General features: G+C 41.7%; 1 protein-coding gene across 1 annotated transcript in view; it reads right to left on the bottom strand.

The window, feature by feature from the left end:
• LOC121378609 (high-affinity choline transporter 1-like) overlaps positions 1 to 15,313 on the bottom strand; it is an 83,464-nt gene that overhangs the window by 5,416 nt on the left and 62,735 nt on the right. The window contains exons 3-6 of the mRNA XM_041506867.1: positions 12,523 to 12,548; positions 11,375 to 11,527; positions 8,630 to 8,759; positions 5,219 to 5,436 (exon numbers count right to left, since the gene is read on the bottom strand). Of these exons, the coding sequence (XP_041362801.1) occupies positions 5,219 to 5,436; positions 8,630 to 8,759; positions 11,375 to 11,527; positions 12,523 to 12,548 (527 nt within the window). The remainder of the gene's footprint in view (positions 1 to 5,218; positions 5,437 to 8,629; positions 8,760 to 11,374; positions 11,528 to 12,522; positions 12,549 to 15,313) is intronic.

Here is a 15,313-nt window from a genome sequence, read left to right on the forward strand (position 1 = left end):
ACAGAACTGTGAGTGAGAGATGGTAACCAACCTGCTGTCTGAAGATACACTTGTAGATGTGAGGAGACAGAACTGTGAGTGAGAGATGGTAACCAACCTGCTGTCTGAAGATACACTTGTAGACCAAGTGAGGAGACAGAACTGTGAGTGAGAGATGGTAACCAACCTGCTGTCTGAAGATACACTTCTAGATGAGAGGAGACAGAACTGTGAGTGAGAGATGATAACCAACCTGCTGTCTGAAGACTTGCAGATGTGAGGAGACAGAACTGTGAGTGAGAGATGATAACCAACCTGCTGTCTGAAGATACACTTGTAGATGTGAGGAGACAGAACTGTGAGTGAGAGATGATAACCAACCTGCTGTCTGAAGACTTGTAGATGTGAGGAGACAGAACTGTGAGTGATAGATGGTAACCAACCTGCTGTCTGAAGATACACTTGTAGATGTGAGGAGACAGAACTGTGAGTGAGAGATGGTAACCAACCTGCTGTCTGAAGATACACTTGTAGATGTGAGGAGACAGAACTGTGAGTGAGAGATGGTAACCAACCTGCTGTCTGAAGATACACTTGTAGATGTGAGGAGACAGAACTGTGAGTGAGAGATGATAACCAACCTGCTGTCTGAAGATACACTTGTAGATGTGAGGAGACAGAACTGTGAGTGATAGATAGTAACCAACCTGCTGTCTGAAGATACACTTGTAGATGTGAGGAGACAGAACTGTGAGTGAGAGATGGTAACCAACCTGCTGTCTGAAGATACACTTGTAGTTGTGAGGAGACAGAACTGTGAGTGAGAGATGGTAACCAACCTGCTGTCTGAAGACTTGTAGATGTAAGGAGACAGAACTGTGAGTGAGAGATGGTACCAACCTGCTGTCTGAAGACTTGTAGATGTGAGGAGACAGAACTGTGAGTGAGAGATGGTAACCAACCTGCTGTCTGAAGACTTGTATATGTGAGGAGACAGAACTGTGAGTGAGAGATGGTAACCAACCTGCTGTCTGAAGATTTGTAGATGTAAGGAGACAGAACTGTGAGTGAGAGATGGTAACCAACCTGCTGTCTGAAGACTTGTAGATGTGAGGAGACAGAACTGTGAGTGAAAGATGGTAACCCAACCTGCTATCTGAAGATACACTTGTAGATGTGAGGAGACAGAACTGTGAGTGAGAGATGGTAACCAACCTGCTGTCTGAAGATACACTTGTAGATGTGAGGAGACAGAACTGTGAGTGAGAGATGGTAACCAACCTGCTGTCTGAAGATACACTTGTAGATGTGAGGAGACAGAACTGTGAGTGAGAGATGGTAACCAACCTGCTGTCTGAAGATACACTTTTAGATGTGAGGAGACAGAACTGTGAGTGAGAGATGATAACCAACCTGCTGTCTGAAGACTTGCAGATGTGAGGAGACAGAACTGTGAGTGAGAGATGATAACCAACCTGCTGTCTGAAGATACACTTGTAGATGTGAGGAGACAGAACTGTGAGTGAGAGATGATAACCAACCTGCTGTCTGAAGACTTGTAGATGTGAGGAGACAGAACTGTGAGTGATAGATGATAACCAACCTGCTGTCTGAAGATACACTTGTAGATGTGAGGAGACAGAACTGTGAGTGAGAGATGATAACCAACCTGCTGTCTGAAGATACACTTGTAGATGTGAGGAGACAGAACTGTGAGTGAGAGATGGTAACCAACCTGCTGTCTGAAGATACACTTGTAGATGTGAGGAGACAGAAATGTGAGTGAGAGATGGTAACCAACCTGCTGTCTGAAGATACACTTGTAGATGTGACTTATAGATGTGAGGAGACAGAACTGTGAGTGAGAGATGATAACCAACCTGCTGTCTGAAGATACACTTGTAGATGTGAGGAGACAGAACTGTGAGTGATAGATAGTAACCAACCTGCTGTCTGAAGATACACTTGTAGATGTGAGGAGACAGAACTGTGAGTGAGAGATGGTAACCAACCTGCTGTCTGAAGATACACTTGTAGATTTGATGAGTCAGAACTGTGAGTGAGAGATGGTAACCAACCTGCTGTCTGAAGATACACTTGTAGATGTGAGGAGACAGAACTGTGAGTGAGAGATGGTAACCAACCTGCTGTCTGAAGATACACTTGTAGATGTGAGGAGACAGAACTGTGAGTGAGAGATGGTAACCAACCTGCTGTCTGAAGATACACTTGTAGTTGTGAGGAGACAGAACTGTGAGTGAGAGATGGTAACCAACCTGCTGTCTGAAGACTTGTAGATGTAAGGAGACAGAACTGTGAGTGAGAGATGGTAACCAACCTGCTGTCTGAAGACTTGTAGATGTGAGGAGACAGAACTGTGAGTGAGAGATGGTAACCAACCTGCTGTCTGAAGACTTGTAGATGTAAGGAGACAGAACTGTGAGTGAGAGATGGTAACCAACCTGCTGTCTGAAGATTTGTAGATGTAAGGAGACAGAACTGTGAGTGAGAGATGGTAACCAACCTGCTGTCTGAAGACTTGTAGATGTGAGGAGACAGAACTGTGAGTGAAAGATGGTAACCAACCTGCTATCTGAAGATACACTTGTAGATGTGAGCAGACAGAACTGTGAGTGAGAGATGGTAACCAACCTGCTGTCTGAAGATACACTTGTAGATGTGAGGAGACAGAACTGTGAGTGAGAGATGGTAACCAACCTGCTGTCTGAAGATACACTTGTAGATGTGAGGAGACAGAACTGTGAGTGAGAGATGGTAACCAACCTGCTGTCTGAAGATACATTTCTAGATGTGAGGAGACAGAACTGTGAGTGAGAGATGATAACCAACCTGCTGTCTGAAGACTTGCAGATGTGAGGAGACAGAACTGTGAGTGAGAGATGATAACCAACCTGCTGTCTGAAGATACACTTGTAGATGTGAGGAGACAGAACTGTGAGTGATAGATAGTAACCAACCTGCTGTCTGAAGATACACTTGTAGATGTGAGGAGACAGAACTGTGAGTGAGAGATGGTAACCAACCTGCTGTCTGAAGATACACTTGTAGTTGTGAGGAGACAGAACTGTGAGTGAGAGATGGTAACCAACCTGCTGTCTGAAGACTTGTAGATGTGAGGAGACAGAACTGTGAGTGAGAGATGGTAACCAACCTGCTGTCTGAAGACTTGTAGATGTGAGGAGACAGAACTGTGAGTGAGAGATGGTAACCAACCTGCTGTCTGAAGATTTGTAGATGTAAGGAGACAGAACTGTGAGTGAGAGATGGTAACCAACCTGCTGTCTGAAGACTTGTAGATGTGAGGAGACAGAACTGTGAGTGAAAGATGGTAACCAACCTGCTATCTGAAGATACACTTGTAGATGTGAGGAGACAGAACTGTGAGTGAGAGATGGTAACCAACCTGCTGTCTGAAGATACACTTGTAGATGTGAGGAGACAGAACTGTGAGTGAGAGATGGTAACCAACCTGCTGTCTGAAGATACACTTGTAGATGTGAGGAGACAGAACTGTGAGTGAGAGATGGTAACCAACCTGCTGTCTGAAGATACACTTCTAGATGAGAGGAGACAGAACTGTGAGTGAGAGATGATAACCAACCTGCTGTCTGAAGACTTGCAGATGTGAGGAGACAGAACTGTGAGTGAGAGATGATAACCAACCTGCTGTCTGAAGATACACTTGTAGATGTGAGGAGACAGAACTGTGAGTGAGAGATGATAACCAACCTGCTGTCTGAAGACTTGTAGATGTGAGGAGACAGAACTGTGAGTGATAGATGGTAACCAACCTGCTGTCTGAAGATACACTTGTAGATGTGAGGAGACAGAACTGTGAGTGAGAGATGGTAACCAACCTGCTGTCTGAAGATACACTTGTAGATGTGAGGAGACAGAACTGTGAGTGAGAGATGGTAACCAACCTGCTGTCTGAAGATACACTTGTAGATGTGAGGAGACAGAACTGTGAGTGAGAGATGATAACCAACCTGCTGTCTGAAGATACACTTGTAGATGTGAGGAGACAGAACTGTGAGTGATAGATAGTAACCAACCTGCTGTCTGAAGATACACTTGTAGATGTGAGGAGACAGAACTGTGAGTGAGAGATGGTAACCAACCTGCTGTCTGAAGATACACTTGTAGTTGTGAGGAGACAGAACTGTGAGTGAGAGATGGTAACCAACCTGCTGTCTGAAGACTTGTAGATGTAAGGAGACAGAACTGTGAGTGAGAGATGGTACCAACCTGCTGTCTGAAGACTTGTAGATGTGAGGAGACAGAACTGTGAGTGAGAGATGGTAACCAACCTGCTGTCTGAAGACTTGTATATGTGAGGAGACAGAACTGTGAGTGAGAGATGGTAACCAACCTGCTGTCTGAAGATTTGTAGATGTAAGGAGACAGAACTGTGAGTGAGAGATGGTAACCAACCTGCTGTCTGAAGACTTGTAGATGTGAGGAGACAGAACTGTGAGTGAAAGATGGTAACCAACCTGCTATCTGAAGATACACTTGTAGATGTGAGGAGACAGAACTGTGAGTGAGAGATGGTAACCAACCTGCTGTCTGAAGATACACTTGTAGATGTGAGGAGACAGAACTGTGAGTGAGAGATGGTAACCAACCTGCTGTCTGAAGATACACTTGTAGATGTGAGGAGACAGAACTGTGAGTGAGAGATGGTAACCAACCTGCTGTCTGAAGATACACTTTTAGATGTGAGGAGACAGAACTGTGAGTGAGAGATGATAACCAACCTGCTGTCTGAAGACTTGCAGATGTGAGGAGACAGAACTGTGAGTGAGAGATGATAACCAACCTGCTGTCTGAAGATACACTTGTAGATGTGAGGAGACAGAACTGTGAGTGAGAGATGATAACCAACCTGCTGTCTGAAGATACACTTGTAGATGTGAGGAGACAGAACTGTGAGTGAGAGATGATAACCAACCTGCTGTCTGAAGATACACTTGTAGATGTGAGGAGACAGAACTGTGAGTGAGAGATGGTAACCAACCTGCTGTCTGAAGATACACTTGTAGATGTGAGGAGACAGAACTGTGAGTGAGAGATGATAACCAACCTGCTGTCTGAAGATACACTTGTAGATGTGAGGAGACAGAACTGTGAGTGAGAGATGGTAACCAACCTGCTGTCTGAAGATACACTTGTAGATGTGAGGAGACAGAACTGTGAGTGAGAGATGGTAACCAACCTGCTGTCTGAAGATACACTTGTAGATGTTGTGTGAGAACATGGAGCTGGCCGACAGAATGGAGGAGTCAGCGGATGACATTACGGCGGCCGACACTGCGCCAAGCCCGAGGAAGGACACCGCGCTAGGACACAGGTACTGGAGGCACATGGGAAGGATCAGGTTCAGCGTGTCGCCAGGCAATGGAACCTTTCCATCCCAGTCGGTCTGGTTCCAGTCTGAAGAAATGTAAACACACATTCTATTACAGAAACACTGTGTTCATAGTTGAAATGTCATAAACCGACATTGTGAATATTTATACTCTGCTACAGAAACACTGTGTTCATAGTTGAAATTTCATAAACCGACATTGTGAATATTTATACTCTATTACAGAAACACTGTGTTCATAGTTGAAATGTCATAAACCGACATTGTGAATATTTATACTCTGTTACAGAAAGACTGTGTTCATAGTTTAAAATATCACAAACCTACATTGTGAATATTTACATTCTATTACAGAAACACTGTGTTCATAGTTGAAATGTCATAAACCGACATTGTGAATATTTAAACTCTATTACAGAAACACTGCGTTCAAAGTTGAAATGTCATAAACCAACATTGTGAATATTTACATTCTATTACAGAAACACTGTGTTCATAGTTGAAATGTCATAAACCGACATTGTGTACATGTATATTCTATTAAAGAAACACTGTGTTCATAGTTGAATTATCACAAACCGACATTGTGTACATATATATTCTATTACAGAAACACTGTGTTCATAGTCAAAATATCATAAACCAACATTGTGAAATTTTACATTTTATTATAGAAACACTGTACTGTGTTCATAGTTAAACAGGTACATCGTAAACATTTATTATATTCTACTAGAGATCCACCATGTACATTGTAAACATTTATTATATTCTAAAAGAGATCCACCATGTACATCGTAAACATTTATTATATTCTACTAGAGATCCACCATGTACATCATAAACATTCATTATATTCTACTAGAGATCCACCATATATTATTTCATCCCAGTACATGACAATACTCAAGAACAGTTTCAGTGGTTTCCTGTGTTTCCCACCCTATGACACTCATTCAGTGGTTTCCTGTGTTTCCCACCCTATGACACTCATTCAGTGGTTTCTTGTGTTTCCCACCCTATGACACTCATTCAGTGGTTTCTTGTGTTTCCTGTGTTTCCCACCCTATGACACTCATTCAGTGGTTTCTTGTGTTTCCTGTGTTTCCCACCCTATAACACCCATTCAGTGGTTTCCGGTGTTTCCTGTGTTTCCTACCCTATGACACTCATTTAGTGGTTTCCTGTGTTTCCCACCCTATGACACTCATTCAGTGGTTTCTTGTGTTTCCCACCCTATGACACTCATTTAGTGGTTTCCTGTGTTTCCCACCCTATGACACTCATTTAGTGGTTTCCTGTGTTTCCTGTGTTTCCCACCCTATGACACTCATTTAGTGGTTTCCTGTGTTTCCCACCCTATGACACTCATTCAGTGGTTTCCTGTGTTTCCCACCCTATGACACTCATTTAGTGGTTTCCTGTGTTTCTTGTGTTTCCCACCCTATGACACTCATTTAGTGGTTTCCTGTGTTTCCCACCCTATGACACTCATTCAGTGGTTTCCTGTGTTTCCTGTGTTTCCCACCCTATGACACTCATTTAGTGGTTTCCTGTGTTTCCCACCCTATGACACTCATTCAGTGGTTTCCTGTGTTTCCTGTGTTTCTTGTGTTTCCCACCCTATGACACTCATTTAATGTTTGTCCCCTCAGTGGGTCCATTCTCTGATTGGATATTTCCCATTCCAACCAGTGCCCCATGACTGGTATATCAAAGGCTGTGGTGTGTGCATCTGATTCTAATCAGAATATCATAAATAAATATATTATAAACATTTATAACTTACTAGCAATGTATACTTGTAAATTCAGATACCAAATATATTCAAAGACTGAGTAACCACTAACTTGCTATATCCCCACTGTTTATATACAGAGATCTAATTATTGCAGTGTACATCCGTTTTCTTTTCTTTTTTAAAAATTATAAAAAAATATTAATGATGGTTCAAACTGAACCATGAAATCAGGTGTATAAAATAACTGAAAATGTCAAGCTTAACTAGGTAATCAGGTGTATAAAATAACTGAAAATGTCAAGCTTAACCATGTAATCAGGTGTATAAAATAACTGAAAATGTCAAGCTTAACCATGTAATCAGGTGTATAAAATAACTGAAAATGTCAAGCTTAACCATGTAATCAGGTTTATAAAATAACTGAAAATGTCAAGTTTAACTATGTACATGTAATCAGGTTTATAAAATAACTGAAAATGTCAATCTGAACCGTGTAATCAGGTTTATAAAATAACTGAAAATGTCAATCTGAACCGTGTAATCAGGTTTATAAAATAACTGAAAATGTCAATCTGAACCGTGTAATCAGGTTTATAAAATAACTGAAAATGTCAATCTGAACCGTGTAATCAGGTTTATAAAATAACTGAAAATGTCAATCTGAACCGTGTAATCAGGTTTATAAAATAACTGAAAATGTCAATCTGAACCGTGTAATCAGGTTTATAAAATAACTGAAAATGTCAATCTGAATCGTGTAATCAGGTTTATAAAATAACTGAAAATGTCAATCTGAACCGTGTAATCAGGTTTATAAAATAACTGAAAATGTCAATCTGAACCGTGTAATCAGGTTTATAAAATAACTGAAAATGTCAATCTGAACCTTGTAATCAGGTTTATAAAATAACTGAAAATGTCAATCTGAACCGTGTAATCAGGTTTATAAAATAACTGAAAATGTCAATCTGAACCATTTAAACAAGTTTTTGTTGTGACTGAAAATCTGAAACTGAACCATGAGAAGCATGTTTTTAAAATAACTGTAAACCTTTATTTGAACCTTGAAAATAGTTTTTAAAATAACTTAAAATCTCAAATTTAATCCTGTAAACAGGTTTTTAAAATAACCTAAAATCTGAAGCAGTTATACCACACCAACCGAACACAGCTATTATACCATATCAACCAAACACAGCTATTATACCACACCAACCGAACACAGCTATCATACCACACCACACAAACACAGCTATCATGCCACATCAACTGAACACAGCTATCATACCACACCAACCGAACACAGCTATCATACCACATCATCCGAACACAGCTATCATACCACACCAACTGAACACCTATCATACTACACCAACAGAACACAGCTATCATACCACACCAACCGAACACAGCTATCATGACACACCAACCGGACACAGCTATCATGCCACACCAACCGAACACAGCTATCATACCACACCATCCAAACACAGCTATCACACCAAATGACTACTTGCCTGTGGAGGCTGCAATCGCTCCCAATAGGACCGCGGGCAGGGCCATGATGATACACCCGAACGCGGCGATGAACGACAACACCTGGGCTTTGAGAGCCGACTTGGAGGACAACACTCGTTGAAAGTATACCTGCAATGTCAAATAGTAACAGAGCATAACCACCAATCACCAACTGTTTATACTATTTATTTTATACTTGTCAGCAGCAAACAACTTGCTGTTTTCAGTGTACGTGTTTGGAGTTGTTCTTTAGTGGAAGAGGCTGGTGTAGTGGCCTTACACCTCTCCATGGAGTTGTTCTTTAGTGGAAGAGGCTGGTGTAGTGGCCTTACACCTCTCCATGGAGTTGTTCTTTAGTGGAAGAGGCTAGTGTAGGGGCCTTACACCTCTCCATGGAGTTGGGTTAGTGGAAGAGGCTGGTGTAGTGGCCTTATACCTCTCCATGGAGTTTGGTTAGTGGAAGAGGCTAGTGTAGTGGCCTTACACCTCTCCATGGAGTTGGGTTAGTGGAAGAGGCTGGTGTAGTGGCCTTACACCTCTCCATGGAGTTGGGTTAGTGGAAGAGGCTGGTGTAGTGGCCTTACACCTCTCCATGGAGTTGGGTTAGTGGAAGAGGCTGGTGTAGTGGCCTTACACCTCTCCATGGAGTTGGGTTAGTGGAAGAGGCTGGTGTAGTGGCCTTACATCTCTCCATGGAGTTGTTCTTTAATGGAAGAGGCTGGTGTAGTGGCCTTACACCTCTCCATGGAGTTGTTCTTTAGTGGAAGAGGCTAGTGTAGGGGCCTTACACCTCTCCATGGAGTTGGGTTAGTGGAAGAGGCTGGTGTAGTGGCCTTACATCTCTCCATGGAGTTGGGTTAGTGGAAGAGGCTGGTGTAGTGGCCTTACACCTCTCCATGGAGTTGGGTTAGTGGAAGAGGCTGGTGTAGTGGCCTTACACCTCTCCATGGAGTTGGGTTAGTGGAAGAGGCTGGTGTAGTTGCCTTACACCTCTCCATGGAGTTGGGTTAGTGGAAGAGGCTGGTGTAGTGGCCTTACATCTCTCCATGGAGTTGTTCTTTAATGGAAGAGGCTGGTGTAGTGGCCTTACACCTCTCCATGGAGTTGTTCTTTAGTGGAAGAGGCTGGTGTAGTGGCCTTACACCTCTCCATGGAGTTGTTCTTTAGTGGAAGAGGCTGGTGTAGTGGCCTTACACCTCTCCATGGAGTTGTTCTTTAGTGGAAGAGGCTGGTGTAGTGGCCTTACACCTCTCCATGGAGTTGGGTTAGTGGAAGAGGCTGGTGTAATGGCCTTACACCTCTCCATGGAGTTGGGTTAGTGGAAGAGGCTGGTGTAGTGGCCTTACACCTCTCCATGGAGTTGGGTTAGTGGAAGAGGCTGGTGTAGTGGCCTTACATCTCTCCATGGAGTTGGGTTAGTGGAAGAGGCTGGTGTAGTGGCCTTACACCTCTCCATGGAGTTGTTCTTTAGTGGAAGAGGCTGGTGTAGTGGCCTTACACCTCTCCATGGAGTTGTTCTTTAGTGGAAGAGGCTGGTGTAGTGGCCTTACACCTCTCCATGGAGTTGTTCTTTAGTGGAAGAGGCTGGTGTAGTGGCCTTACACCTCTCCATGGAGTTGTTCTTTAGTGGAAGAGGCTAGTGTAGTGGCCTTACACCTCTCCATGGAGTTGGGTTAGTGGAAGAGGCTGGTGTAGTGGCCTTACACCTCTCCATGGAGTTGGGTTAGTGGAAAAAGAAAGAAATCTTTTATTTAACGACGCACTCAACAAATTTTATTTACGGTTATATGGCGTCAGACACATGGTTAAAGATCACACAGATTTTGACAGGAAACCCGCTGTCGCCACTACATGGGCTACTCTTTCTGATGAGCAGCAAGGGATCTTTTATTTGCACTTCTCACAGGCAGGATAGCACAAACCATGGCCTTCGTTGAACCAGTTATGGATCACTGGTCAGTGCAAGTGGTTTACACCTACCCATTGAGCCTTGCTGAGCACTCACTCAGGGTTTGGAGTCAGTATCTGGATTAAAAATCCCATGCCTCGACTTGGATCCGAACCCAGTACCTACCAGCCTGTAGACCGATGGCCTAACCACGACGCCATTGAGGCCGGTTGGGTTAGTGGAAGATGCTGGTGTAGTGGCCTTACATCTCTCCATGGAGTTGGGTTAGTGGAAGAGGCTGGTGTAGTGGCCTTACATCTCTCCATGGAGTTGGGTTAGTGGAAGAGGCTGGTGTAGTGGCCTTACATCTCTCCATGGAGTTGGGTTAGTGGAAGAGGCTGGTGTAGTGGCCTTACACCTCTCCATGGAGTTGGGTTAGTGGAAGAGGCTGGTGTAGTGGCCTTACACCTCTCCATGGAGTTGGGTTAGTGGAAGAGGCTGGTGTAGTGGCCTTACACCTCTCCATGGAGTTGTTCTTTGGGTTCAATCCAAGGCAAGGATCTAAAACCACTGACTTAATTACTTATTAACCCATCTGTCATGGCATCCCCCCGAAGATGAGGTAGTGTTTGTATGTTAACCCACCTGCCACAGTATCCCCCCGAAGATGAGGTAGTGTTTGTATTAACCCACCTGCCACAGTATCCCCCTCCCGAAGATGAGGTAGTGTTCATATTAACCCACCTGCCACAGTACCCTCCCCCCCACCCCACCCCCCGAAGATGAGGTAGTGTTTGTATTAATCCATCTGTCATGGTATCCCCCCGAAGATGAGGTAGTGTTTGTATTAACACACCTGCCACGGAATCCCCCCGAAGATGAGCAGCAGATAGGTGTCGATGTAGGTGCCGACCGCGTCTGTCTCCAGTGTACCAATCCAGTTCTCTGTGGCGTTCACGGTGATCGGACTGACCGCCTCGTGCGTGAATGCAAACGGGATGCTCACCCACTGAAATAACAAACACAGCAATACCAGTTTAAAATATACAAACAGAATGCTCACCCACTGAAATAACAGACACAACAATACCAATTTAAAGTATACAAAAGGAATGCTCACCCACTGAAATAACACAGGAATAACAATACCATTTTAAAGTATACAAACAGAATGCTCACCCACTGAAATAACAGACACAACAATACCATTTTAAAAGAAACACTTAACATCAACAACAAGAACATTTGCAAACAAAGATTTAGAAAGTTTGTTTTGTTTAACAACGCCACTGGAGCACATTGATTAATTAATCATTGGCCATTGGATGTTAAACATTTGGTAATTCTGACACATAGTAATCAGAGGAAACCCACTACATCTTTCCTAATGCAGCAAGGGATCTTTTATATGCACTTTCCCACAGACAGGATATCACATACCACGGCCTTTGTCCAGTTGTGGTGCACTGGCTGGAACGAGAAAAAACCCAATCAGCTGAATAGATCCACCGAGGTGGTTCGATCCTGTGACACAAGCATCTCAAGCGAGCACTCAACTGACTGAGCTAAATGCCGCCCCACACAAAGATTTAAAAGCCATATTCTAATTCACTTTATATATAAGACCAAATTTCATTGGCGATGGTTTTTATATATGTATACATGTATTTACTGTTACTGTTAGAGTGATAAATCTCACTGGTGGTAAAATATTGTGTTACACTTGTGTTTAATTGTCTGCAGGGGGTATGACCTTTTAAATGAACTTTGAACAAACTTGCATTTTCTGTTATTTACTGTGATAAGGTGACGAAGTTGGGGTGGGCTTATTTATGAATAAGGGCCTAATTACTTAAATTCTATCAAAATGGAGGGGGGCTTATTCAAAGACATGTGCTAATTTCAGGTCAAATATGGTATATATATATATATATTTATATATATAAATGTGTGTGTGCACCCACCCCACACTTTTTGGCACCTTCCTACACCCGTGGTACGTACTTTTAAAATTTCACCCGTGAACCTTTCTGAAGCAAAGTACATTTTACTTTTAAATTTTATGACATAAACGCGATTTATAAACATTTGTGTGACACACTGACAGGAATGCAGAAATAAGTAAAGGCTACTTTGCCAAATTATGAATCTTCATTATCGAGCACCAGTTGTAGTAATTATTTGGAAATAGGAAAATTGATAATAATGGTTGGCATTGTACTTAATAAAACAATAAAATACAAAAACGAAATTAGGAGCAACAGTTGTATTACATGTAAAAAGATATATTTTAATTTGCTTGTACTATAATTATTTGAACACGATCATAGCGACCAGTTTTTTGTTAATGCTGCATTCTTTCTGAGCAATTCTTATTTAAACACTTTTGTCTTTTAATAACTATGTTGTATTTGACCATTTGTGGATGTTAATACTGGTTTTACTATTACAAATATCTGTTTTACTGTCACTGCTATGCATCGCCAGTAAAACTAGCAGTATAATATCCGCAAATGATTAAATACAACATAGTCATCCACAACAAACACTATTAAAACATGTACAGAAGAAGTACAGTGTAATCTCTCAAAACCAGAACCTTCAAATTATGGCAGACATTTTTGATAGTCCCTAATTAAATACAACTACAGATCATAAAGCAGGTATTCATTAACATCAGACTTTGACTCGGTCCAGTGGGTGTCCAGTTCAGAGGGCTTTCACTAAATATCTTTGAATAAATGATATTCGCTAACCCCCATATATTGTACAGCTAGTGACTATTAAGTGTCACTGTCACAACATTTGTTCACATTAGTCTGCAGCAACCATTCATAGAACAGGAAATAATCTATGACTGAATTATATGCAGGGGTGTCAAAGTGCAGTTGAATGTGGAGAATGGTTTTCATTGGCTAATTCGCCAAAAGCTATTTTTTTTAATCTTGTGCCTTTCGTAGATCTACAACAATTAAATTCACTAAACTGCTCCTATTTTGGGGGGTCCAGCGTAAACCCTGCATACAGATCACCTCAGCAGCATACAGTTAATAATAACAGACTCTATCACCATTGTGAGGCATAAATAACGAGACTCCAACCCGAGAGATAAAATGTGTTTTATAAGTGCCAAAATGTACCCTTACAAAACCATTTTATTAGGAGGATTTGAATTGCATTATCTACACCTCATCATGGTGATTGATTCTTTTTCTTGACCATTTAATTACAGTAACAAAACATTCATTTTGTAAGCTAAGGTTTTAACGATTCATTAGCACTTCACCTACAAACTCATTTAATAATACATGTTCATGTATAGTGCACATTATGTAAAGACATTAAATATAACGACTTAACCATGAATATAAAGCTGAAAATATTAATTTGGTTTAATATTTTTAAAACAATCATTCAAAGTGAAATGGCAACTTGGGGAATAAGTAATTAACAGAATTCTGAAGATAAAAAAAGAGTCATGACGTCATCCGTGAGTGAGGTGTATTTGGAAATCAGCTAGACCTATGGTCAGACAGATTTATCTAGCACCATGCAGAAGGTGGCTAATTGAGTCAATAATCTATAGGTCTACATAATGCAACCACATAAACAGGCTTTTCCTACCAGATAGCAGCAAGGAATCTTTTTATATGCACTTTAATCCCAGACAGAAAATAACTAGTGAATGACTGTAGGATTATACCAGCTTTATCCTGTGAATGGGAAATTGTCAATTCAGCCTGAACAGGATAAATCCACTATCCTAGATCATGAACTAGTTATAATTTGACCCTGTGGTCCAGAAACATTAAGAGGAAAAGCTATTACTTCTGTTATTTTAGCTGCATTAGTTGTAGGATGACCTTGATTTCATTTCAACTTATTTCCGTGCTTATATCCAATTAAAGTTCAAGCATGCTGTCCTGGGCACACACCTCAGCTATCTGGGCTGTCTGTCTAGGACAGTGGGTTAGATGTTAGTTGTTAGTGGTTAGTGAGAGAGAAGAGGGTGTAGTGGCCTTACACCTACCCATTGAGCCCTTAAGAACTCACTCTATGTTGGACCCGGTACTGGGTTGCGAACCCTGTACCTACCAGCATGTAGTCCAATCTCATAATGACAGTATTAACATACCGAGAGTGGAGATGACCACAGTTTATAATCTCATAATGACAGTATTAACATACCGAGAGTGGAGATGACCACAGTTTATAATCTCATAATGACAGTATTAACATACCGAGAGTGGAGATGACCACAGTTTATAATCTCATAATGACAGTATTAACATACCGAGAGTGGACAGGACGGCTGTTTATAACCACAGTTTATAATCTCATGGAGATGACCACAGTTTATAATCTCATAATGACACATACCGAGAGTGGAGAGGACCACAGTTTATAATCTCATAATGACAGTATTAACATACCGAGAGTGGAGAGGACCACAGTTTATAATCTCATAATGACAGTATTAACATACCGAGAGTGGAGAGGACCACAGTTTATAATCTCATAATGACAGTATTAACATACCGAGAGTGGAGAGGACCACAGTTTATAATCTCATAATGACAGTATTAACATACCGAGAGTGGAGAGGACCACAGTTTATAATCTCATAATGACAGTATTAACATACCGAGAGTGGAGAGGACCACAGTTTATAATCTCATAATGACAGTATTAACATACCGAGAGTGGAGAGGACCACAGTTTATAATCTCATAATGACAGTATTAACATACCGAGAGTGGAGATGACCACAGTTTATAATCTCATAATGACAGTA

The sequence above is a fragment of the Gigantopelta aegis genome, chromosome 8 (genome assembly GCF_016097555.1).
Source record: "Gigantopelta aegis isolate Gae_Host chromosome 8, Gae_host_genome, whole genome shotgun sequence".
In the NCBI taxonomy this organism is placed as follows: Eukaryota; Metazoa; Mollusca; class Gastropoda; order Neomphalida; family Peltospiridae; genus Gigantopelta; species Gigantopelta aegis.